This window comes from Myotis nattereri, assembly GCF_964212035.1.
Source record: "Myotis nattereri genome assembly, chromosome: 5".
NCBI classification, from domain to species: Eukaryota; Metazoa; Chordata; class Mammalia; order Chiroptera; family Vespertilionidae; genus Myotis; species Myotis nattereri.
The window spans coordinates 42,327,161-42,353,345 of record NC_138080.1 but is presented as its reverse complement, the minus strand read 5'-3'; the positions used below and the strand labels follow the sequence as shown (position 1 = coordinate 42,353,345).

General features: G+C 44.1%; 1 protein-coding gene across 1 annotated transcript in view; it reads right to left on the bottom strand.

The window, feature by feature from the left end:
• SH3RF1 (SH3 domain containing ring finger 1) overlaps nucleotides 1-26,185 on the bottom strand; it is a 171,653-nt gene that overhangs the window by 8,808 nt on the left and 136,660 nt on the right. Inside the window, exons 7-11 of the mRNA XM_081090937.1 lie at nucleotides 18,384-18,532; nucleotides 17,009-17,179; nucleotides 14,325-14,584; nucleotides 12,899-13,239; nucleotides 1,891-2,261 (exon numbers count right to left, since the gene is read on the bottom strand). Of these exons, the coding sequence (XP_080947063.1) occupies nucleotides 1,891-2,261; nucleotides 12,899-13,239; nucleotides 14,325-14,584; nucleotides 17,009-17,179; nucleotides 18,384-18,532 (1,292 nt within the window). The remainder of the gene's footprint in view (nucleotides 1-1,890; nucleotides 2,262-12,898; nucleotides 13,240-14,324; nucleotides 14,585-17,008; nucleotides 17,180-18,383; nucleotides 18,533-26,185) is intronic.

Sequence of the window (26,185 nt, the reverse complement as noted above, 5' to 3'; positions counted from 1 at the left end):
TCAGGCTATTGCATTTAATATTCCACTGTACATGTGGGTTATAAAAATATAAACTTGGGCAGAAACCTTCCCCAAAGGCCCCTTTCCTACTTGTAAAAAATGGAAATGGTCCTATAAAAAACAGTGCCAGGGAATTCCAGAGTGCCCGTGCCCATCTGTCCCATCATCAAAGTCTCCGCGTTCCCATTCTGATATGCGCCCCGCACTCCCTGAACTGCCGTCACCTGTCTGTTCCCCTTTTCAGCGGCACTGAACAGCGGGAGCCTGCTGCAAGAAATGAGCTCCTCTCAGAGGAAGGGGCTGGAGTGCAGAAGCCACAGAGATGGAGGACATCTGGCGACTGAAAAGGAACACATGAAAGGGGGCGGGAGAGCGGTGCCCGGGCCAGTGCCAAGGGAGAGTCTGGGCAAAGTGAATGAGCACTCAGAACAGTCACACAAACACCCCAAATGACAGGAAAAAGAAGAGAGTGATTCAAGGCACGAAGGAAAAACTGCAGCTCAATGCCTGGGGGTGGGGAGAGGAGGAGCCTTTGTGGCCAAAAGAAAGTAAACAAGTCGCTGGACTCCCTCCAGGGACAGAGGTTCCATCCCTGGAAAGCAGAGTGAGGCTGCAGGAAAAGAGGCTGCTGTCGGAATAAAGGAGGGCGTGCATTCAGGACAAAATCCCAAAGCTTCGCCAAGAGCACAGCAGACAGGGGAGGGGCCGAATGATTTCACCGGTGGGCAAAGACTGGTTTTATAAGGATTACAATTACAGAAAATTACCTCGCCTCACTATAAAAACACACAATAAATTTTGTACTGTGTACTTAATGTACATAGGTTGTTTGAAGTTTATTCTTTTGCAGTTTATTTATTGGTTAAAAAAATATGCCCAAAAATATATGAATGAAGGCTTCAGATTTTGGTGGGTACAAATGTTCATCTGAAATACTGAGTTAGAAGCATTTAAGTCATTTTAAAGTGAAACCCCTGGATAGTAAGATTTTGAATCCTCAATAGGAAATGCTATCTAAAAGGCACCATCTCCACAAATGAGAAATCTGCTTTGCTTATGAAATGCAGGGCCACAGGGCCTAAAGCTTATAGAAACAATGAACCAGGTGTCACTCTGAAAAAAATGTTTATATATTTATGCGTTATGTGAAAACAGTCTGCTATGTTTAGTGTATTTCACGATGTTTCCCTGTGGCACGAACAGTGCTTCATTTTCAGTTCACAGAATCCCAGCAGATATTTGTCTGACTAAGTATATTTTCTTTCCTAATGCACTTCAAGACCCCCAGTGACTGTATCAAACAGATCTGCTCACATTTGTAATTATTATTCAAGGCCAGAATCCCTCAAACAGGGTTCATTGCTCAGAATGTAGCTGAGCCAAGACCCTGGGTCCAGAGGGGTGGCAGGTCTCGAGAACAGAGCCACTCTTTTCTGGCTCAGGAAGAATAAAAAGAGAATCCTCTTAGTTGCTGGAATTCTCCGGTTGCTTGACAAGTAGCAGGTACTAGTGAAAAAAGGGAAAGGATGACACAAGGGCGCAATTGTTGGCGACAGAAGAGAAGCAAGAAGAAGGGATAGATATGAACAAGTTTCCAGTGATTGACGAATTCCATCCAAGGTACCATTCTGGATTGGCTGTCTGGAGAAAATACACCAAAAGAAGGCAGGAGGCCTACACCCATGAAAGACACACGGGAGGGAAAAGCAGGGACTAGAGTATGTTCCAGCAAGTGGTAAAAGAAAGCCAATGCTTGGTTGTTATTACATACTTAGTTCAAAAAAAACAGAGGGGAGGATGTGGGAAAATATCATAAATGTCAGGATAAATATGCCAGCATAAAGCTTGCCATACATTTCTTAGTTTTCTGCTGGAAAACACTGAACTCACCTTTCGCACACAACAGGCCTAGACTCATTCATGACGGAGCCCAGGGAGGAGCACGGCTGTCGTGGAGGTGGGGCGATGGGAACGGCAGAGTCCAGGGAGCTAGTCTTGCGATGAAGGACCTCCTGGGCCAGAGCTGCTCCCACAGCCACCGCCTGGGCGGGACCATCTCCATCCAAGGGGCAGGAGCCCGCCCTGCCGTGGGCGCCCCCTAGCGGCAGCTCCGGACCCACTGCTCCCTGCAGAGGCAACTCACTGCCACTGCCACCACCACCCAGCTCCACCTCCAGGGTGGGTGAGGCTGGAGGGGACACTCGGGGCTTCCGTTTGGTGGAGGCGCCAGAAAGCAACTTCAACAAACCCTTTCTTTCTTTCTAGAAAAAGAAAAAAAAAGTGCATTAGTTGAAAACTGACAGTACCATTGTGTTATAATCTATAGGGCACTACAGTTTCAACTTCTGGTTTGATCTTTTAAAATTATTCCTGTGGCTATTTGGTTATCCAAGATCTACCTGTCAATTCTGAGTGATATTAACCAGACCATTTGCTTCTCTTTCTTCTCCCTTTCTGCCTGCAAGTTTTTACTTGTTTGGGGTATTCCATTGTTCATCACTACCTTATACTGAGGTAGGATAAGCAGATGAAAAAGATGTAAAACAAAAAAACTCACCGATTCACATCTCAGGTGTGGTGAAGGCAGAGGCCGTTATTTTTAGAACAAAATGGAGATCTCTGATTACGGATTTAATTCCCTGAAATTTGGTCTATCCTGTCTCTAGTTGTTGCATGCTGAATTAAACACAAACCTAATCGCATTTTACTCTCTACCTGCAGACTTGACTTCTTATATTTATCACTAGGGGCCCGGTGCACGAAATTCGTGCACTGGGTGTGGGTGTGTGGGGGGGAGAGTGTCCCTCAGCCCAGCCTGCCCCCTCTCACATACTGGGAGCCCTCAGGCGTTGACCCCCATCACCCTCCGATCGCCTGATTGGCCCCTTGCCCAGACCTGACGCCTCCGCCAGAGGTGTCAGGCTTGGACAGGGGACCCCCATCTCCCCCCAATCACTGGCTCTGGCCCCCGCCCAGGCCTGAGGCCTCTGGCCCAGGAATCATGCCTGGGCAGGGGACCCCCATCTCCCTCTGATCGCTTGCTCCACCCCCCGCCCAAGCCTGACGCCTCTGACCCAGGCTTCAGGCCTGGACAAGGGGACCATCATATCCCCCCAATCCCCGGCTCCGCCCCCCACCCAGGCCTGATGCCTCAGCCAGAGGAGTTGACCCTCATCACCCTCCGGTCACCAATCACCGGATCGGCCCCTTGACCAGGCCTGAGGCCTCCGGCAGAGGTGTCAGGCCTGGGCAGGGGACCCCCAGCTCCCCGCGGTTGCAGGCTCCGCCCCTGCCCAGGCCTAACGCCTCTGGCCTAGGAGTCCGGCCCGGGCAGCGGGGATCTGCAGTGGCAGCGGGGGGCGCCGCGATCGTGGGCTTCGCTTTAGGCCCAGGCAAGGGACCCCTAGCTCCTGGGACTGCTAGCTTCGACCGTGCCCAGCTCCCATCGCTGGCTCCACCCCTACTTCCTGCTATCACTGGCCAGGGCGGCAAAGGCGCCTGATTCTCCGATCATGGCTGGGGGGCAGGGCAAAGGCGGCCCAGCTCTTAGCTCCCCCCCTGGGTTTCAGATCACTGTCAGTGGCAGGGGGCTTCTTCCTGCTTTCCCTTTCGCCTCCCTGCATTGTGCCTACATATGCAAATTAGCCGCCATCTTGTTGGCAGTTAACTGCCAATCTTAGTTGGAAGTTAATTTGCATATAGCCCTGATTAGCCAATGAAAAAGGTATCGCCGTACGCCAATTACCATTTTTCTCTTTTATTAGTGTAGATAGTGATGTCTTGATCAGAGTTAAGGGCTAACCTACTTCTCACATGCCATCCTTATAAAGTTTAACAAGCCAAAAACAACTGAAGTCAAACCACTGCCACTGTGCAAATATCTCCTTGTTTAGAAAGCCAAAAGCAATTCTACAAAGAGTTAAAGAAAGCTTTAGTACAATAAAAACCACTGTGTCTCTTTTTGCAAGTAAGTGTACAAATAAGAATTTCCCCCAGCAATAGCACTCCACAGAAGCTCTCTCTTGAATCTTTGTCTCTTTTGACATCTTTGCTCTTTGCTCCTCTCAGAAAACCAGATCTTGAGCCAGCTCCCCTTCATTTCCAAGCCTTAAATGTCAATGTTCTTTTTTTAAAGAAAAATACTTTTTGATTGATTTTAGAGAAAGAGGGAAGGAGAGGAAGAGAGAGAGAGAGAAACATCGACTGGCTGCCTCCTGCACGCCCCTTACTGGGGACTGAGCATTGTCGTGTGCTGACCAGGAATCGAACCATGACCTCTCAGTGCACAGGACAAAGCTCAACCAACTGAGCCACACCGGCCAGGGCTCAATGTTCTTTCTGATGACTAAACATAGGTAACAATCATCATTTTAAACTGCTTTACTAAGATGTCAACTACATTATAAAGTCATCTGAATGGAAGCATGGCTTGAAAATAAAACATTTCGTATAGAAGCAATTCTTTAGAAAACTCTATAGACAAATGGGAATTATTACTAAGGTCCACTAATAGAAAAATAGAATTATGAGGGGCCCACAAAGAGATATAACAATAAGAACTTTTTCTTGGGAATATAAGTCAGTTCATACCCAGTGGAAATTCATTGGGGAAGAGTTCGACTTCATAATGACATAGTTCCATTCGACCCCGAATGGCAGGAAAAAAGGAAGCGACAATGTAATCATTTATCAGACAATGAAAGGCACTTGGGGAGAATGCGCCACAGGCCCGTTTACCATCCTAATGTGGCTCACAGTGTGTGCTGACTCCTGGGTCAGAAACAGAGGAGGGGCAAGACATTTCTGTCCATGCCCAATGCGGGCTGCCGACGAGAAGAGCCAATCCATCGATGGCGGACCCCCTTCCTCCCCACCCCAGCCAGAGGAAGACCCTTTTGCATTTCTCTTTAAGGCCTGGCCTCAACACACCTTCCTAGCTATGGCTTCATGTAACTAACTTCACATTTGCCAGCGGGTTACTCTATGCGTTCCAATAAATGAGCCTATAAAGTTGGACGACCTGCTTGAGCGCAGTGCCTGGAGCTCATACACCTGTGCATCATACCCAGTGCCTGCCTGGGGACGAGCCCGGCACCTCCTGAGCCGAGAGGCCAAGACCACAAGAGCATGAGGCAGGTGGGAGGAAGGGAAATATTTAGCGCATCCCAGGGCTAAAGGATGGGGCTATTTCTGGATCATCCAGTGGCGATAAAGACTTCCCTCTACAGTGGGTCGCGACTCTTTTGGCGGCCGAACGACCCTTTCACAGGGGTCGCCTAAGACCATCCTGCATATCAGATATTTACATTACGATTCATAACAGTAGCAACATTACAGTTATGAAGTAGCAACGAAAATAATTTTATGATTGGGTCACAACATGAGGAACTGTATTTAAAGGGCCAGAAGGTTGGGAACCACTGCTCTACACAATGGCCAATGAAGTGGGCTGATGGAAGCCTGTTGGAGCTGCTGCCACACTTCTTTAAGGAGCCTGAGGTCTGGGGGGCTGGAAAATGGGCAGGGAAAGAATACCATTCACTGGCTCCACATCTAAAGCAGCAGCCAGCCTCAGCTTCCAGCTGTTTCTGCCAGGATGCAGGAAAGCGCTCTCTAATCCCTGGACCCCTACAGTCCTACTGAGAACATCAAGTCCATTGATAAACTGCAATCTCAGCAAGCCTCAGCTAAAGATGTTTCTTTAAAAGCTCAGTCTGGGCACTCAGAAAAATATCAGTTAACTGAAGGGCGCCCAGGGAACAGCCTCTAAAGTGATTAAGAAGAAAGATGACTTGGTTCATCTAAAATGATTAAACACATTAAATACAGATTGCACTAATGGCTTCTCAGGATGTGTTCTCATCATCAGCCGCTGCTGATGATCCGAGGAGCAGCCGGTGGAGGATTAGGTGCTGTTGCGGGGTGCGCGGGTAGGGGCTGGGTATTCACATGGCAAAGATGCCGCCCTGTTCCCAGATGCTGTGCTTTTAATATCATATTCCGATGTTTTCTACGTTAGCAGAACAAGGTGCACATGAAAAAGATCGTTTTGCAAACTCAGATACTTATCATCTCCCGGAGCCATTGTTTTTTCAAAATCCAGGGGGCAGAAAACTACAGATGAATTAATAAAAACTACATCTCAGCAGTTTTTTAAATGTAATGTGAGCATGCATAAAAAGGGGGGGGCATATCTTTGAACATAAACCTTAATAATTCTTCTCTTGTGGGTTTCCCAAGAAATTATTCATAGACGAAATAATGTTATGGTCATCATTTTCTCATCAGAAGATTTGATGATTTAAAATGGCTTCTCAGACAAAAAAACAACACAACACAAAACAAAAAACGGGGCAGGGGGAAAGAATTATTTGGGACAGAAAATAATCACCAGGTAACGGAAAGAATCATTTTACATATAAAAATAATTTCTGAACCTCAACTTAATAACTTCCTATTAGTCACATGACACAAAATGAGTATAATATGGGAAACAGCAAGTCAAAGCTCCTTCCCAAGCAAAAATAAATTTCATAGGAGCAACAGCCAATTAACCACATTCTGCCCCTGAGTCTTCCTCTTATTCCTCTCCTTGCCCGCAGATGTACAGAGAAAGTAGCGAAAGGTAAATAGTCTTCCAGGCCATTGGTCATCAAAAGTCTATGCAGTCAGACTCCCACTAATCAGAGTCACTGTTCTTAGGTAAGGAATTTCAAAAATTTAATTCATACGACTGTCTAGTAACCATCACTCATTCTCTTAACAGATATGACTGTCATGTATGAACCAACAATGTGCCAGGCTCTGGGAATACAGTAGTGGGCAAGACAACAAGCAGTTTACATTCTCTAGACAGACACCATCATGGCTGTGAAACGGGTGCTCTGTAGAAAAATAGAGCAGGGTCAGGGGAGAGAGAATGAGCAGGGGGTAGAGGGGGTGCTGTCTGGAAGTGGGAGAGGAGGCAGGAAAGCATTTTTTTTTGACGTGCACAGAAAGAGGGAAAGCCCATATGATATTCTAGAGATGGTTAAATACCACTGGATTCAAAAATCTTAATGCATTTTATAAAGATTTCCACATGTATTCCTCACACCCATCCACCTGATGAGATAGGGGCAATGCTATTCTCATTGCCTAAATCTCCCTAAGTGTGCCTAGAATCACACTGCTCGGAAGGGTTTATGCTAGAACCAAGCCCCTACTTTTCTGTGACTTCTGCACAGGCAGCGTCTGCGGAAGCAGTTTACTCTGTGCAATGGACGGCAAGAGCAGACACACTGACCCAGGGCTGCTGATCACCAAGGTCACCATGAGCCAAACTCCACGTGCAGATTTGCACTGTCCAGACCTAGTCTGAGTCCCAGCTGTTGGCCGGGGCAGCAGCAGTGACTCCAACCACTTACCAGGAAGTGTGGATGGGCTTCTCCTTAAGAAACTGAAATGGTGAAGCCCACAGACCATCTCATTTTTTTAAGTTTTTAAAAAATATATTTTTATTGATTTTAGAGAGGAAGGGAGAAGGCTAGAGAGAGAGAAACATCAGTGATAAGAGAAAAATCATTGACTGGCTGCCTCCTGCATAGCCCACACTGGGGATCGAGCCTGCAACTTGGGCATATGCCCTGACTGGGAATCGAACCGTGACCTCCTGGTTCATAGGTCAACGCTAACCCACTGAGCCATGCCGGCCGGGCCACGCCATCTCATTTTTGACAGCAAAATAAAAACTGGAGAGAAAGGAAGACCATGTGAGCAAAGAGTGATCCATGAGGACTTCAAGGACATGTGTTCAGGATAGAAGAAATTGGGCTATTAAAAACCAGATGGTCCTTCTTCTTAAGAAAACTGAGAATAATAGCAAAGGTCCTCAAACATTAGCGGATTGATTGAAGAAAACCTGTGGTTAGCTCAAGGGAGAGTCATCAGGAATTTGGGTGGGAGGTTTGAGGCACTAAATGTTGAGACCTCTTGTAAAAATACTGCCTTTCAGGAACAACAAGGATGTGGCCGAGAACCAACACCGCTCCTGCTGACTCCTCTGGGAAGGACTGTCAACGTCAGAGAAGACTCCTGAAGTGTCCCCAGACCAGGAAGGCGAGGTGGGACATGGAAGCACTTGGGGTAGAGTGGTGCAGTAGAGGTGGTTTCTTCTCTTCTTCTGATGTGAGGGTTAAAACTGCTAAATTAAGTTAGCGGCCATTACACTGAGGTGCTTCTAGTGCAGTGATGGCAAACCTATGACACGCGTGTCAGAGGTGACACGCGAACTCATTTTTTTGGTTGATTTTTCTTTGTTAAATGGCATTTAAATATATAAAATAAATATCAAAAATATAAATCTTTGTTTTACTATGGTTGCAAAGATCAAAAAATTTCTATATGTGACATGGCACCAGAGTTAGGTTAGGGTTTTTCAAAATGCTGACACGCCGAGCTCAAAAGGTTCGCCATCACTGCATAGTGCTTGAGCAGCCTGCAGTAGCAAACCAAAACCTAAACCTGTCAATGCCTCAAGGTTAAGAAATCAAAACCTAAGGACAACCAATCACAAACGGCCAACTAGGCTTTCCCAAGTAAGGCAACTGCTTAAGCTATAGCCAATCAAAAACTTTCCTGGCTTTGCTTCCTGTCTTCTCTATAAAAGTCTTGCCTTTGACTCTTGTTGGTGAGCTCTCCTGACCACTTCTGGTTGGGCGCTGCCTGATTTTAATAGGTATTTGCTCAAATAAACTCTTTAAATTTGTAAAATATACCCCACTTTATCTTTTAACAGAATTTAGAGAGTATATAGAAACAGTTAATTACATAATTGTTGCCGAAGAAAACGATTTTATTTTCTAGATGAAAGCTTACTATACCAAAATAATATTTCTTATATTTTGGTATCTAGGGGGAAAACACATATACACAATAATATTAATGATTTTCTTTGAATTCTTGGATTATATTTAGGTTTTCTCTAACTTCTAAATAAACATGTATAATTAAATTTTTTAATAATAATAAAACACAATTACACACACACACACACACACACACACACACCCACATACATATACATGAGCATCTCATAAGGATTGGCAAAGACATTTGCCTTGAGACTAGCTGACCAAATAATGAAGCCTTTAAACAGAATATGAAGTTAGAAAAATGTCCGGATGAAGCTGTTAAACTGTTAACTGCAAAAGACATCAGAATTCTCATAGAAAGAAGAACAACAATGGCAGGAAGGCCCAGGATTCCGACCAGACATCACTGAGATGATGTTTGGAAAGATGTTACAGAGCTTCAGATGCCTACTTATCAAAGCACCAAATGCAGTTACCAGACCAAATTAGTTAGAGACTTAAGTCAAGGACAAAAACACGTTTCTGAGACTGTGATATAGGGCTTTCAAATAAAATATTGTTCAATGGAACAGCTCAGTTGGATACAGGGCTGCAATAGCCCCATGTGCACGTGGTAAAGGTACACACTCCATGGCACACCAGAGGTAGCCATGGCAGAGCATTCGGGTACAGAGGAAAGAAGAGGGCAACTGACAAGCTATCAGTTGGGAGACACACCTGACACTGTCTGGACAGTTTAAGGCAGTGGATGATCACAAAATGACAAAAGGAGAAGAAATAAAGAGGGAATGATCAAATACCTATATATTTGCTGGAGGTTTCAACTGAAACTAGAATCTCTGATACACTTGGTCCCTGACATTCGGATAAATTAATCTCACAGAAAGTAGAACAAATTGCAACTTTGGATCTAATTCTGATCAACAAATGGTGGGGGGCGGGGGGCAGCAAAGTAGCGAGCAGGTAAGGGGTAAAGAGCTTTGGCTGGTGAAGCAGAAACATTGAGAACTTAGAGGTAAGCACTCAAAAAGAAGTTCTCTATAGTTAGATTTGAACTTTAAAGTTTAAAAGAACTGATTTTAAAAGTTCAAAGAAAATATATGCTTGACCTGAAACTCAAAAGGAAAGATACTTCAAGAGGGAGGGCTCTCCAGAATAAAATTCTAACTATACAATTGCAAATTACCCCAGCAGATGAAAATGTATAGCCATCTAAAGGTACTGATGTGATCCCCCAGGGGGCAGCCTAATGAGCTCAAATTTTTAAAGGACTCCTACAAAAAGATCAAGAGAAGGGTCCATATGAAAGAACATTAGCATTGTCCATATGAGCTTAAAGTTGCAAAAATGCTAAAGACCAAAAAAAAAAAAAAAGTTAGGGGGTGGGGGGTGGAGGCCTACATTGCTTAAAAGTGATGTTTGAACTGAGAACGAGAAAGACACAGACCTGCTGTTTGGGACAGATGGTAGTTCTCAGATGATAAGACAGACAAGGATAATCTTCAGACGGGAAAGGAAGAACAAGCCTTGCTAAGAGGGAAACGGATAAAGAGATCGGCACTTAGAGATCAAATGACTACTCTTGGCAGGTTGAATTTACCCCAGAGCACAAAGAAAATTACCAGCTGAAATGCTACCAATAATCTTTGATAGATCCTGGTGGACCTGAGATCGGGTCAATTCAATAGGCCAAAGGGCATGTGTAGTCCTAATTTTCAAAAAGAAAACAACAATGTATTTTGCAGACCATCTGGAAAATTCTAGAATAGTGTATTAAGTGCAAGGTCTACCTAGGAAAGGAAATGAGACTCTGAAGAGTAGACTCCTCCAGGACATGCTTGCTAACAGCAAGTAGCGCCAAAACGATGGGGCCACTGGGGAACTGTTTGGATGGGAGAACGTAAAAGACACTCGGATCTCAATGGAGGTTTGAAAAGTTCTTCCACGATATCCTTGTGCCTTGTGGACAGGATGAAGAAATGTGGGCTGAATGACACTCTGGTCATGTTAATCATGGAATCTAGTGGACTTGGAACATTAAATGAGGAGGCAGATTGAGGAAGGGAAAGCTTGTAAACTGTGATGAGGAACAGTGAAAAAAAACTTCAAGAGTGTGGCCTCAAAAAATAAAAAAGATGACCCTGAAATACTTTAAGACATCATATAGGGAAGGAGATCAATAATTTCTCCGTAGCACCTCAAAATAAAAGAAAATGGCATGGACACTCTGGAGCTAGGGCACTCAGGGTCAATATGGTATCCAAACGGGCCAGTGGCCATCTGTTGAGGATGGGTGCTCAACAGCATAACCCAAGTAAGGTCCTGTCTTGGTTTATCACAAACTTTGGGATAAAAATCAGGTCCTGAAATCAAGGTGTTGGTAGGGCTGCATTCCTCCTGGGGCCCTAGGAAAGAGTCTGTTTCCTTGCCTTTTCCAGCTTCTAGTAGCTACTTGCATTTCCTGGCTTGTGGCTCCTCCCTTGAATCACCCTGATCTCTGCTTCTAGGCCACATCTCCTCTGGCCCTGATCCTCCTGCCTCCCCTTCATGAAGACCCTTGAGATCACATACATCCCACCCTGGTAATCCAGGATAATCCCTTTAAAACCTTTACTTTAATCTCACCTGTAAAATTCCTTTTGCTATGGAGGGAAACAGTCTCAAATTTCAGGGAGTAGGACATGGCCATCTTTCGGGAGCCATTATTCTGTCTACCACAGGCCCTCCCAAGCCTGAGATTCAGGAGCTGAAGACACCCTGTTCTCCTCAGTGACAAGGGCCCTGAGACACACTGTTCCAAAACTTTAAAATCTAAACTATGAAATGATTCTTTTAAAGATATTGACAAAGTTGAATATGTCAGCTTGAGTGCAAGTTTAATGTAGTTAATTATAAACGCTGGACAGATACCAATCTTTTTCAAAAATGCTCATGTTAACCCAACGATTAAATATTAACTTTTTGGTAAGCCGTAAAGTTTATTTCCTTATAAAACCCTATTTACAGGCTTACCTAATCTTTTAAATAGAGCAACACCCATTACCAATGACCAGGTGGCTGTTTATAATCACCCTAGAGCTTCCTAGAACTGGGCTTTTTAAAAGGAGAAACGCATGACATACTGTGGAAAGGTCATGAACATAATGCAATTCTCCAGACTTTGTTATCACTCTTCTCTTTCAGTTCACATTTAATCACCATCAACTCCCCTTGGCTCCAACCACCTGCCTCCAAACCCAACAATAGGTTAGTCTTTCAAACACAGCCTCCCATGTATATTTCCTTTGAAACTCAGCCCCAAATGGAGACTTATAAAGATCAAAGGATTTATAAAATAATTTCCCCCTAAATTTCAAGTCAAGAGAAAAACTATTCATGCTGATTATAACCAAGTATAGTATAGAAAAATAAATCCACAAGTACCATCTCACCAACAGTCTCATCCCCTTTGTATGTTAAATACCTATCTATCTATCTATCTATCTATCTATCTATCTATCCATCCATCCATCCATACACTGAGTGGCCAGATTATTATGACCACCCCATCAGTACAATGAAGTGAATTAGTTATGCAAATAATAATAATAATAAAACCTTGAGAGTATTTGCTTAGGAAGTTTTCAATATTCAGTATTTTTGGAAGTGTCAATGAAGTACTGATGGGGTGGTCCTAATAATCTGGCCGATCATAATAATCTGGCCACTCAGTGTATACAGCTATTGCAGAACTGCTAACAAAAAGCAAACTGGACAGGAAGAATTAAGGACAGCAAAATGATGACAGAATGAGGAAAGGGAAAGGAAATTCCTATATGAGATGTAAGCCACAGGTGGAGAAGCAGTAAGTCTTATTCACTGTGATCTCCCCAGCACCTAATACAGGGCCTGGCAACTAGTGGGTGCTGAAATGCAGAGAAACACGAACCTAGCAGCTGGCACAGAAGCACACACAATTAAGCACTTGAAGGAATGCTGAACGGGTCCCTTCATGAGAAGAAATGATGGGACACAACACCAGCAGAGAAACAGGATGTTGGCCTTACTTTACTATCTTTGTCTGGTTTGGCTGCTGAACTGTTCCCACAAGCTGATGAAGCACTGTCAGGAGAGGCGGGAAGTCCAGAGAGAATGGCCATTATCTGGCTGCTGGGCTCCGTCTCCAGGGAGGTGGAGGTGAGGCTGGGGGAGGTGATCGAAGCTGCTGCAGCACAGGCTAAGGGGGCGCTGGCTCGACCCATATTGATGGCAGCCATCGGAGGTGGAGGCTGTGGGGAGGCCAAGGGGTGATGGGGCAGGCCCACAGACGCAGGGCCCAGCCCGCTGGCGTTCTGTACTTGGATGGGCGTCACCGCTGCCGTAGGGCGTTCTTGGTTGTGTGCCAAAACTAGTAAATGACAGGAGGGAACACGGTAAGTTTCAACTTTCCAATAAACGCTGCTCATCAAACTATGAGTCATTTCATTGCATCTGTCCATAATGAAAGGTTGCTACTGCATTTATTACAATAAATAATGGATGTGTGGTGGTTCAAAAGCACTTCATCTTAGCTGGGTCCCTGGATGCAGTTCCCTTCCAGATCCGCTCTGGAGTCTGATGAGCGCCTAGAGCAGTGATGGCGAACCTATGACACGCATGTCAGAGGTGACACGCGAACTCATTTTTTGGGTTGATTTTTCTTTGTTAAATGGCATTTAAATATATAAAATAAATATCAAAAATATAAGTCTTTGTTTTACTATGGTTGCAAATACCAAAAAATTTCTATATGTGACACGGCACCAGAGTTAGGTTAGGGTTTTTCAAAATGCTGACACGCCGAGCTCAAAAGGTTCGCCATCACTGCCCTAGAAGCTTAGCTGTAAACCCCGAGGCCCTTCAGTTAGAGAAAGAAGGCCTTTCCCTAGAATGAGAGACTCGAAGCCAGTATCTGATGGTGGTCTACACTGTCAAACTGCACTGGCCTCCAGTCCTTTTTAAAAATGATTCTCTCTTTTCTTATAACCATTTCTTTCTTTTCCAGAGAGAAGTCACAAGTTTACTCCCATTGTTACCCAAGACTCTTGGTAGGTAGTCAATGTTATAGAAAAAAGAAATCGATTTAAGGTCCCACTGGGTCTAAGACAGACTTGTGACTAAATTCATAAAAAATTATCCGCACACCGGTTGGCTGCAGTAGATGTACAGTGAGATTTGAGATCATATGATCCTGGCTACAGAAGTCCTATTTTCAAATACTACTAACATTCTTAGGATCGGCATAGTCTCTTTCAGGCTTTCGATCTACACATCAGGGAAGGCTTGGCCAAAGTAAGCAGACATCAAGTGCCACTGCCTGGACTCTGCCTACTTCTATTTCCTGTTATTTGTTATTTTACATCATATCTGCTTTTGTCAACATCTGTCACGGAAGACCTGATACTAGGCAGACGACCCTTTTCCTGATGCTTCCCAATCCAGTTTCCTCCTTACCTGTCCTCACAGCATTGCGGGCCTGGTTGACTGTCATCTGCCCCGTCATGTTCAACAAGACCTTAGCCTGAGGACTCGTGTGCATGTGAGCTGCTGACACCACTGCTGTGGGGACCACATTGGGACTCCCGACCATACCATTTCCCTGGAGCTTCTGGGCAGGCCCTCCTGCAGTGGAGGGACTGACCATGGTCACCCCCCGACTTGTCTGACCAGCTGTAGACACAGGAACTTTAGCTTGGGAAGCATTTGTCATCGCCCTGCCGAGACAGAAAAACAGACAGCCCCATCCATTAGCGAAGTGGGGGACAGAACAATTAAAAGGGGAAAAAAGACTCAAAGCTTTACAACATTTTAAAAAATGAATGGGATTATTTTTACAAAATGTAAAAATAGCAAATTCAAATTCACAATGGCCCTGAGGCAGAGAAAGGTCTTGCAATGTATTCTGAATCACAGAAAATCATGTATTGTATTTTCTGCTCAAGAACATCCAGTTACCAGGCTCAGCTTCCCACACCAAGGCCGAACCCCTCCACTGACTTGAGGCCCTGGATTCTCCTACTTCTGCTATCCAAGAAGCCAGGCTTGTTACCTTACAATCACATGTCCATGGCCCTGCCCATGTTTTCTGCCCTTCTCCTATTTGCCCCCAGCCCCACGTCACCCAAGGGCTTGTGTACATGCATGTAGGTGCACATACACATATACACACAATCTCGGACTGTCCTCCCCAGCTTCTCTTGACTTACCCTAATCTCATTGGTTTCAAGACCCAGCAGAAATCCCATCATTTCAAGAAGCCTTGCCTAAGGCTCAGGCTGAAGACTTTATGATTATCTTTCATGTGGATTTCTCTGTCCTATGACCCTGATTACAAAATTGAGTGTATTGTTTTTAGATAATTCCTTATTAAATATTCCTGACTCAGTCAAAGCTCCTTGAAGACGGGGCCAGTGTGCAATGGTTCTTTTCCATTTCTCCAGGATTTGTAGTTATAGTGGTACTGCCAGCTCTAAACAAATACTTAGTGGTTGAATTTAATTAAATTAGGTTTGGCATAGTTTTGTGTAATGCTTTTTTAACATTCTAAATTCATTTAAACATCAATTCTATTTATAGTAACTTTCTACTAAGTAGACTACTTCATTAACTTGAATGTCCTTATTATGTACCATGAGGAGTAACAAAGAATTAGCTCTAAGTAAGCAACTCTCCAGAGACTTTAAATAATTTGTTTTTGAGTCTTATGAAAATGTTTTCCTTTATTAACTTAATATTTTGGTTTTGGTTTATTTTACTTCCCCTAGTTGTTTCTGTGGTTTGTTGTTGTTGTTGTTTTGTGTGTGTGTGTGTGTGTGTGTGTGTGTTTCCGACCAGGAAGGGCCTATCTGGATCTACCTTCTGGATCCTGAATGTAGATTTTAACATATACAGAAAACAAGGTTTATATCGATTAAAAATCTGCAAGTCAAATGAAAGCTAGCACCCTGTCACCATCTGCAACAACAGTGATTTATATTTGATTAGGCTGCTGGCCAACCTATAAGTCAAAGCCAACAGCTGACAAACATGTCAATTCATTAACCTTTTATTCAGAATCAGAGAGTTTAAGGAATGATTTATCACAGTTAAACCTGGGCTCTTTAGGAGCCTGGTGGCCAGAAACTGAGGCTCCCTGAATGTCGATGCCATTAAGGGCATTCCATTCAGTCTCCGAGGCTACTTTCCTCAGTGACCAGAAGGTGGGCTTATCTCGAAATGAAATAAAGAACATTTTGCATATCTAACAGCCCTGACTTCCCATTACCCTGTAACAGGCCTTCTAGACCTCAGTGACATCTGGGGCCAGCTAATTCCCTTCTGTGGGAGGGGCCCGTGTACTGCAGCACCTTCGGCAGCATCCTTAGCTTCGGTGCATCAGGTGCCAACAACAGCCTCTCTTTCCGAGCCCGCCCCCGCCCCAGTGCCAATCAAATGTGTGTCCACACATTGCCTAATTCCCCCAGGGAAGCAAAATCACCTTTAGTTAAGGAGAATAGAGGATCTATGCCATAGCTAAGGAATTTTATTTCTGACTGTATTACAGAAATTAATTGCCAGAATTCAAAGGTAATCAAGCTATTAGAACACAGAGTCGGACCACCTGGGTTTGAGCACTTCTTCACTATGTGATCTCAGACCAGTTATTTAATCTCTTTGTACCTCCATTTCCTCATCTATCAAGAGGGGATAATAACAGAAACTACCACAACGAGTTGTTCAAGGACTGGGAGTGAACGTGTGCAACCCATTTAGAAATCTGCCTGCCTGGCACATAGCAAGCATTATAGAAACATGGAAGTATTAATAATATAGCTTTTGTTTAGATGAAACATTATGCTCTTTCCAGCAGAAAAAAATACTGAAAATGGTCTTTTACATGTTACTTAAAGCAAATAACTTAAAACCCAGTACATTTATTTGTAGAAACCTACAATTTCACATATAGCCATGTGAAAAGTAAGCCAAGCATTTTAGAGTTAGAAGGGATCGCAGCAAGCACAGATACGGACTTTTTAAAAAATGTTGGCTGTGTAACAGGCAATTATAACGTGAGAAGGAATCTGGACAGGCTGAGAGCCACGGAGAAGAACAAAGCTTCTCTGTTTGGAACTTAGTAAACCACTTGTTCAAAGCCATACCTTGTGACGGGTGCCACATAATTACCAGGGAAAACCCCGATCTTGCTGGTATGCATCGATGTCCCTTTGAACCAGCCATCCTGGCAACGTTCAAACACTAAAAACATCTCCCCTTTCCTCAGCTCCAGCTCATCCTCTTTCCGGGGAGTATATGGATATATAGCAACATACCTGGAATAGAAAGAATATCTGATTTTGGGCCGAGTAACCACCAAAACCCAAGATGCTCAAAGCTCGTCCATGGTATAAAGCCTTGAATATCTTGCACAAATGAAAACAGAAAGTACAGTCCTTTCATCTGTAAGCAGTATTGGTACTTGTCCGCTGAAAGCTTTTGCCATCGACATTGAAAAGGCAGAGCCCCCCCCCCCCGCCCCCAAAGAAAAAGAAAGAAAAGGCAGAAGCTTTCCTGATTAAGAACTGCCAACCTGGTCTACACCCCCCCCCCGCCCCCCGCCCCCCGTGGGAAGGTGACCACCCCACCAAATGGTATTTGCCGGGTGTGAAAGAATTAAGGCAGCTTCCCAGAGTGCCTAACCTGCTGCTGGGGATTAGGCACCCACTGGGAAAATTGAGCTCTTCAAATGGCACTTGTTAGGCTTGGAGAGTAGCCCCAAATGTGGGCATATGGTGTGAAACCCCACCGGGAGGCACAACATGCTGCCTTCCGCACACAGGCTGAACCCAGAGGCTTGGGCTGCACCTGCTTTTGTGTGCTCAGCCAGGAACAAGACTGAGTTGGAAAAAGTCAAAGGGAAATAAAAGTCCAGATCACAGAGCGTACAGAAGAGCCCCACCACGCAAGGTGACTGTGCCACCACCATAATGGAAACCAGGCAGGCTACACTAATCAGTTGTTCTTCCCAGGGCTAACCTGTTCCATGTATAAACTCACACAATATAAGATCCACGAAAACCTAGATGTATTCTGCCACGGATTAAACTCTGAATGAGACAACTAGACTTTTCTGGATACTAGGGACTTCCAGCTTTTCACATGTGTACTACGAGTAGACCTGGTTTGTATGGAATACCTTTTCATTCCTTAGTATCCCAATGCAAGGAACGCAAATGAGACAAAAAGGCAGGTCCGTACACATATAATATTATGAAGAAGCAAACAGCTGTCTCCCTAAACTCTGAAAGGCCTTCCCTCAGCAGGACGGCTGCCTAGCGAGCGCTTGTATTGGGCCCATTTTGTTTCAGCAGTCTCCTCATTATATGCATGACTGGGTAGAAGTTTGCAGAACACAAACCACTTTGGAAGCCATAAGCCTGTCAGCAGCTCATATCAGAAAGGTGTTTCTCTGCCTCTGCTCTTTGGGCTGAGTTTGAAATGCACGTTTAAGCAGCAATAAATGACACCCTCACTTACACGCTGGGGCGAGTCTGAGGTCGTAAATGTGCAATCTGGTCAGTGGGCCCCGCTGTGGGCCTGGGTCCTGTTCCAGCAGCAGCAGCAGCAGCAGCGCCAGGCGGTGTGGAGACCAGGAGAGGGGGCGGGGGCAGAGGAGGGTTCATAGTCTGGTATAAGAAAGAGAGGGGGACAATAAGGAACACAATGTTTATTTACATCTTTTATGGGAGGTGGGAAGGAAAAGGAATCAGAAATCCATGGGAAAAGACTTCAATGGAATCCAAACAGAACAGAACCAGCAAGCTACCTAAGATGAAAGTGTCCTTAAAACAAAATAAACAAACAAACAGCCCCCCCGCCCCAACCACCACCACCACCACCACCACAAGATTCCAGTCTTGTTCTCCTTTAAGATCTTAAAGCCATGGCAATTTTTTCCAGCGAACAGGTAAGTAATCCTGCTTGGGAGGAGGGAAAGAAAGAAAAAAAAAACAAAAACACCACACGAAACAATTGTGTGTAATTTTAAGATGAATAAGACTTTTAAGTATAAGACTTGGCCAAGAATCCAAATGCGTTTCAAAGGGGCAGCTATAATGTCACACTGCTTGCTGGGAATTAATTTGTGATTGTTTCTGTAACTTGAAACTTAAACACAATGCAAAACAATAGGGCTGCACTATATCGCAAGCCATGCCTTCAGAAGAAAATTTCCTTTGATGCCTGATCTCCACAAAGCCCAAACAATAGCAAGCCACAATCACTGAGCTGTTGTTGCTACTTTTCCTTATTCTTTTCTCAACTCTGCCAGCGTTTGAAATTTAGGACTATCAAGGCTGGTAATCTTTAACAAGTACACCAGTGAAAAGCTGCTGGTTCTTTTATGGGCACAGACTAATGGGGTTTTGCCTACAGGATTCCATGCCTTTTGGAAATCAATGGAGCAATTGTTACCTTCCGATCCACACACCCCAGAAAATTCTTTAGGGTCTGTATACTGAAACTCCTGGGAACACGGGCACAGAAAGACCCAACTGAACCCTCACCCCTCCCCACCCTCCCCAAATCTTTGAACCACTAGATGTAAAAACTGAATCCAAGGAGAGAGGAGGAGTAAAGAATACACCTATGAAAGCATAGATGGCTGAGACACATCAGCATATTAATAAGAAAAATCCAATGACTTCTAAACATAGATCCTAACAGTCATTTCATGTCTATTTTTTTGAAACAAAAACTTGAATCTCATCAACAACACTAACTGCATCTGCCTATTCAAGTACATAGCTCCACAAACATAATAAACTGAGTGGAACCATTTTCCAATTTCTAGACATGCATGTTGCAACTGTCTCACACACTCTTATTTAGTTTTTTTTTTTGCTAAAGTGACTTTCTGGAAGGATTTCCCCTCACACAGCAGCTGAAGGTGGTGCAGAACAGAAATACATGGGGCAGTGCAGAAATACATGGGGCGCGGAGCTGCTTACACAGCGCTCACCCGGACGAGGCCAAGGGCAGCTCAGGAAGCCAGAGCTTCCAGGACGTTCTTCACGCTCCCCATAGGAATGAGGGCAGCATTCAGATTTGTCACAGCTTTGGAATTGGCACAGACTTGGGCTCAGAGCCTTCAAACCCTTTAACCAGGAGAAGGACAAGCCTTCGTTCCATTTGGTCTCCTCCCAGTGACACGGTGGAGAGAAGGAACGCTAATCCTTGGTAAAACGCTCAGCAAACGTGACCTGGGCCGTAAGTTCGTGGGCAATGACACACCGGCGGCTCGACAGGTGAGGTAACAAGTCCAGACTGTACCGCGACTAATATACCACCGGAGATTATAAAATTACCACTTAGCTGGTTTCCATTTAAACCTTCCTAAACCCAAAACAGCGTGGCTGTGGCGAGACAGGAGACCAATGGCACGTGCGTGACAGGAGCCCCGCAGTCACCGCTCCTAGGAATTCCTGAGCACAGTACCAAAGGCACAGAACCAAAAGGCTCCATTCCTCACTCTCCGCAAAACCCCATCTTCAAGAGGAGAGGAAATGAACATCGCCTGTTATATTTTAACTTACTAAAACAGAGGTGGTATTAAATCAGTCCTAAGAAGAAGGAGGCAAGGGCATCGACAGGTCTGATCAAAATATACATCACATTTTGTTAACAAAACGTAAAAATAGGTCACCTCTTGTAGTTTATACAGTAAACAAATGTTTCATGCATGTTCCTTTTACAAAGAGTAAACAGTAGGCATTTAAAATTCAGATAAAAGAGAATATTCTAAAAGACCCCAAAGGTTGTGCTTGAAACAGTCTTAAAAAAAAAATAAAAAATCGGACAGGATTTTTCCCAATGCTGGGTTACCCATCTCTGGGGAAATGTGCATATGTGAGTGCATGTGTATTCGTGGGTATAGAAGCACACAGACAAAGGCCAAGAGGGAGAGTCTGATTAAAATCAGATTCTTAGATGTTGCTCAGCCCTGCAGGGCTGGTAAAATGATAGGGCTCTGGTGAGTCCCGGGCTGTGACACACTAGGAAGTTCTGTGGGTTGCTTTATAAACAACCTCAACTGAAATAATCTGGCGATGTGGAAGTTCAAAAGGTAATCCACTGTAGGTTATGCTTCGGGCAGTTTGCTATCCTGCAAGACCTGAAATTTCCACAGCGCAAACCACAGCCTTTCACTCACCCAGAGCTGACCCGGAGACCCGCCCGTGTTCTCACAGCCCGGGCCAGCGTGGCTGCAGAGGCCAACACGCACTCTCCACAGGCAGGAAAAAACAAATGCATCCATAGCCCTGCTAGGAGCACAGGTGACACTTTGCTAATAATACGTCGTCAACGTACCATTGTACAGAACCAGACAGACACCACAGTGAAATGCCACGTTCACCAGCTACTGCATGGGTAACTGAATTGGGGCCTCACAAGTGTTCATCCCTTGTAGTTTCATGGAAACTCAGCAAGTCTGTGTGATTAAGGTAAAGTTGTCCATAGCTATGGCCCAGGCCACAGAAATACTGATGTAGAACACGCGATGTTATTCTGCCATGCATTAAAAATGAGCTTCCTGTTTCTGTAGATTCAGACCTTCCGTTTACCAGTACGTGGTAATGGTCTGAGGCGAGAATGACTACTTCGGAACAACACTTAGCTCAAATACAGGCCTTAGTGGTCAGCTACTGTAAACTGGTCATATTTTGAGTGTCCAGGTTCCCTCCCCCGACCCTCTGATCTTGAAAGAAGATGAAGTTTTACATGGTAGAAGAATAGTTGTTGGGGGCAGAAAAACACAGACTCTAACCCAGGCTCAGCCATCTAAGGCAGTCCTTGATGCCTTCCCTTTGCTAGAGTGAGCACCAGAAAAAAAGTGCTCTCTCTCAGACTGGATTGCAGGCCACTGACCAGCCACATCTGCTACTGGACACCGTGCGTAAAAAGTTCAGTTACTAGGTGTGAGACCCCATCTTTTGCTCCTCCTTTTGCCCTTTCATGAAACTAGCCATGATAGTGTTTAAACGATCTGGATTTGGCCAAGGACAGACTGCAAGGTCCACTATGTCTTTTAATTTGTTGTTCTTTTGCTTTGGGTTTAATGTATATAGCAACCAGTAAAATCACTTGTCCAGCCCTGGCCCGTGTGCTCAGTGGTTAGAACGTCGGCCCATGTGAAAGGTCATGGGTTCAATTCCCGGGCAAGGAATTGAATACTTGGAATGCAGGTTGATCCCGTCCCCAGTCAGGGTGCGTGTAGGAGGCAACCAATCGGTGTGTCTCTCTCACATGGATGTTTCTCTCTCTCTCTCCTCCCCCTTCGCTCCCTTCCTTCCACTTTATAAATCAATGGGAAAAATATCCTCAAGTGAAGATTGAAAAAAAAAAATCACCTGTCCAAACTTCAGTAAGGAAGTTATTCTCATCAGGCAATGTCATCAGGATTGACACTGAAATAAGACCCAGTATCAAAATCCTCACACAGTTAAGTACTGAAATGATATCTCTTCCCTGTTAGAATTAAAGTTTCAGACTTTAATTCTAGCCCCCATTAAAAGAAATTTTTCTTAAATTTTTTTATTTTTTATTGAATTTATTGGGGTGACATTGGTTAATAAAATTGTATCGGTTTCAGGTGTACAATTCTATAATACATCATCTGTATATTGTATTGTGTGTACCCATCCAAAGTCAGTTTCCCTTCCATCACCATTTTTCCCCCCTTTACCCTCTTCGACCCCCCCTTTCCCCTCTGCTAATCACTGTTGTCTGTGTCCATGAGGACTGTGGATTTTTTTTGCTTAATCCCTTCACCTTTTCCACCCAGCCCCTTCAACCCGTCCCCTCTGACAGCTGTCAGTCTATTCTCTTTATCTGTGAGTCTGTTTCTATTTTGTTTGTTAGTTTATTTTGTTCATTAGAGTCCACATGTAAGTGAAATCACATGCTACTTGTCTGACAGACTTATTTCACTTAGTATAACGCTCTCCAGGCCCATCCATGCTATCGCAAAAGATAAGATTTCCTTCGTTTTTATGGCCAAGTAGTATTCCATTGTGTGTACCACAGCTTTTTATTCATCTACTTATGGACACCTGAGCTGCTTCCAAGTCTTAGCTATTATAAGGGACACTGCAGTGAACAGAGGGGTTTAAACTGGGGCAAAGACTTACCTGTAAAGTGCTTTGCACTGGAGTTTTAGCTACAAGTTAAATGGACAATGAAGGGTTCATTTTCTTTCCAACTGTCCCTTATGTGTGCATCCCCCTCACATACCTCCCAAAATAAAAAAGTGACCGAAGGACAGACTTCGGGCATTTATGGATCCTTTGGGCATTTCTGGATCCTTTGGGCAAATACCACTTACTATCCCCCAACTCATAATTGTTTCTTTGTAAATCTGATTTCCAGTCAACCCACTCTCAACCCTACCCATGAACCTCTGTGGACAGCCTTTCTGTGTCCTGGACACAGACGCAGGTGCACCAGCTGGTGATGAAACAGGCCCAGCTGCTGCTAGGCACGTGCCCGCCAGTCAACGGTGTTACCAATTGCAGCAGCCTCACCATCTGCACAAGGCAGTGTGTGTACAATTATTTAAGTATTTTACCTTATTTTTATGGCAACGAGTAGAAAGTAGAAAGGTGAAAGTGCTGATACTAGTGATTGAAAAAAAATAACTTAGGTGTCAGAATCCAATAAAATTAAGATAAAGATGAAAAGGAGTGAGTCTTTCGTCTCAGGTGGATATTCACTGGAATTAAACCAGTCAACTGTGGGTACAGCTTTGAAGAAAAACATTAAAGAATCTATTTAAAAATGCCAGAAGTCAATGCTTAGAAGATTATGTCTAAAGGGGAAGATAGAATTAAGAATTTAAAAAAAAACCTCTTGGGGAATGGAATTTCACTCACAAATTGTGTATTTATTGTTCTGCAGTTGATCTGTAAGAAGAGATACCTGTACTAGTTAATTGACTTTGTATAAATTACATAAGGTCTCCAGGCCTTAATATATGGACCTGTGAGACAGCCTTGTAAATATAAATAGTTTAGGTGCGCTGCCTTTCCTGTGCCGGGAGCACCACAGAAGCTCATAATTGGCAGCTACTGTTGTGATTCGTGAGACTGAGAAGTCCAATGGCCTTACTGACTCATCTCTGTGCTGCCGGCACCGGGCTTGGCAGACAGAGATAACAAATCCTCAGTGAGTGTTTCACGAGAAAACATGCTGTGTCTCCATCCCTTAACAACGTGCAAGGATCCAAAGGCCTGTTTCTGAGATGCTGGAGTTCTTTTCTGTTGCTAGGACAGTGTTGGCCATATCCTACCCCTCATCCTGAGGCTCAGAACTCCTGCCATAACCCAGGCATGTGCCCTGCCCCAGAATCGAACCATGACCTCCTGGTTGATAGGTTGACCTTTAATCACTGTCGTCCTTCAACCACTGAGACACACCGGCGAGGCTAATTTTGTATCTTTAAACAGTGGTGTGTGTGTGTGTGTGTGTGTGTGTGTGTGTGTGTGTATAATTAACATAAAAAATACGGTAATACATTTTTGGAATGTAATCTATTTATAAGTTGGCAATGGGCTATATTTGGCCTTTAATGACCTGGGCACCCTGTGACATCTTACAGTTAAACACCTCTCAGCCAGCACAGAGGATCAGGGATTATGAATCACTTGTTTAAAAAGCTCTCCTGCCACTGTACAGAAGATACAAGACTAAGGGTTTCATCCTTCCCCCTTCCAAAAATTAGTTGGAAAAAACCCTTACTACTAATAATAGACTAATGTCTGAATCAGGTAGATGTAATAAAAGTTTGTTCCTAAGATTAGATATTTAACATTTTAATAGTTCCTTGTGAAATGTATGAGACAATATGCTCATACTTCATTTGGCAGAAAAGATTAAAAATTATCATGCCGGAACCGGTTTGGCTCCGTGGATAGAGCGTCGGCTTGCGGACTGAAAGGTCCCAGGTTCGATTCCGGTCAAGGGCATGTACCTGGGTTGTGGGCACATCCCCAGTGGGAGATGTGCAGGAGGCAGCTGATCGATGTTTCTCTCTCATCGATGTTTCTAACTCTCTATCTCTCTCCTTTCCTCTCTGTAAAAAATCAATAAAATATATTTTTAAAAAAAATTATCAATTCATAGAAAAAGATTTCATTTTCTACTATAGTGGCGGCATTTATTACATATAAATCCACGCCATGAAAAGCATGGTTTCCTTCCTACCAGGCTGCACGCTATTGCTGCAATACTGCTCAAAGTCTTAGGAAATACCTCAAATTTCAAAAAAGGTTACTCGCTGTGATTAAGGAGAAATGCAGAGGGTACCTTCTCCTGAGAGTCTTTTCCACTTAAACCAACATTTAAAATGCAAAACGTTTCTGCCAATCTACCAGGGGCTTTGAGATCTAGACATCTCCTGGGATGACAGATATGTCTGTTTATAACTCGTTTTTCAGTAAGTGAAATTGGCACAGTAGACATACCATTTAATAAACCTTCCTCTTGCTTAACGTGCAAGCTTTCTCATGGAATCCCAGGATGAAATCGCTGAGTGTGAATTAATTTTTGTATATTCATGCTCTCTTGTGACCTGTCCCCTTGACTGGCCTGACAGTGCTCCTCCAGTTAAGAGCGACTGGCCATTTCGTACATGGTAAAATTTGTAACCCACAAGGGGTGAGACTCAGCTCTGTGTCTTTTCCACTAATTAACTTTTCTTAGACCAGGAAAATCAGGTTTTTTTCCCCTGTTAAGAAAACAAGTCAGAGGCCCAGCCAGTGTGGCTCAGTGATCCTATGAACCAGGAGGTCACAGTTCAATCCCTGGTCAGGGCACATGCCCAGGTTGCAGGCTCCATCCCCAGTGTGGGGCGTATAGGAGGCAGACGATCAATGATTCTCTCTCATCATTGATGTTTCTATCTTTCTATCCCTCTCCCTTCCTCTCTCTGAAATCAATAAAAAACACTAAAAAAAAAAAAAAAGAAATCAAGTAAGAATTTTTCCATGCAAAGCAGTCATCTGGAATGGGAATACCAACTGGTTATGCAAATGTTGGGGTGGGAGGGGAAAGGGGGGGAAAGAGGGTCCTCTCCAGAGGTGAGAGGGCAGGATGATTACGGTACTTGGCTCCAATCAAAACACCCGGGTGCTACCAGAATCTCAGGGAAACCACATGTCGATAAGTTAACTGAATTTCACCATCTCCCCAGATGGATTAATGCAACTCACCCTCCCAATCCAAACACTTGTACTGTCAAGGAAGCTATAATGTTCTGGGGACATTAAAAAACAAACACAAAA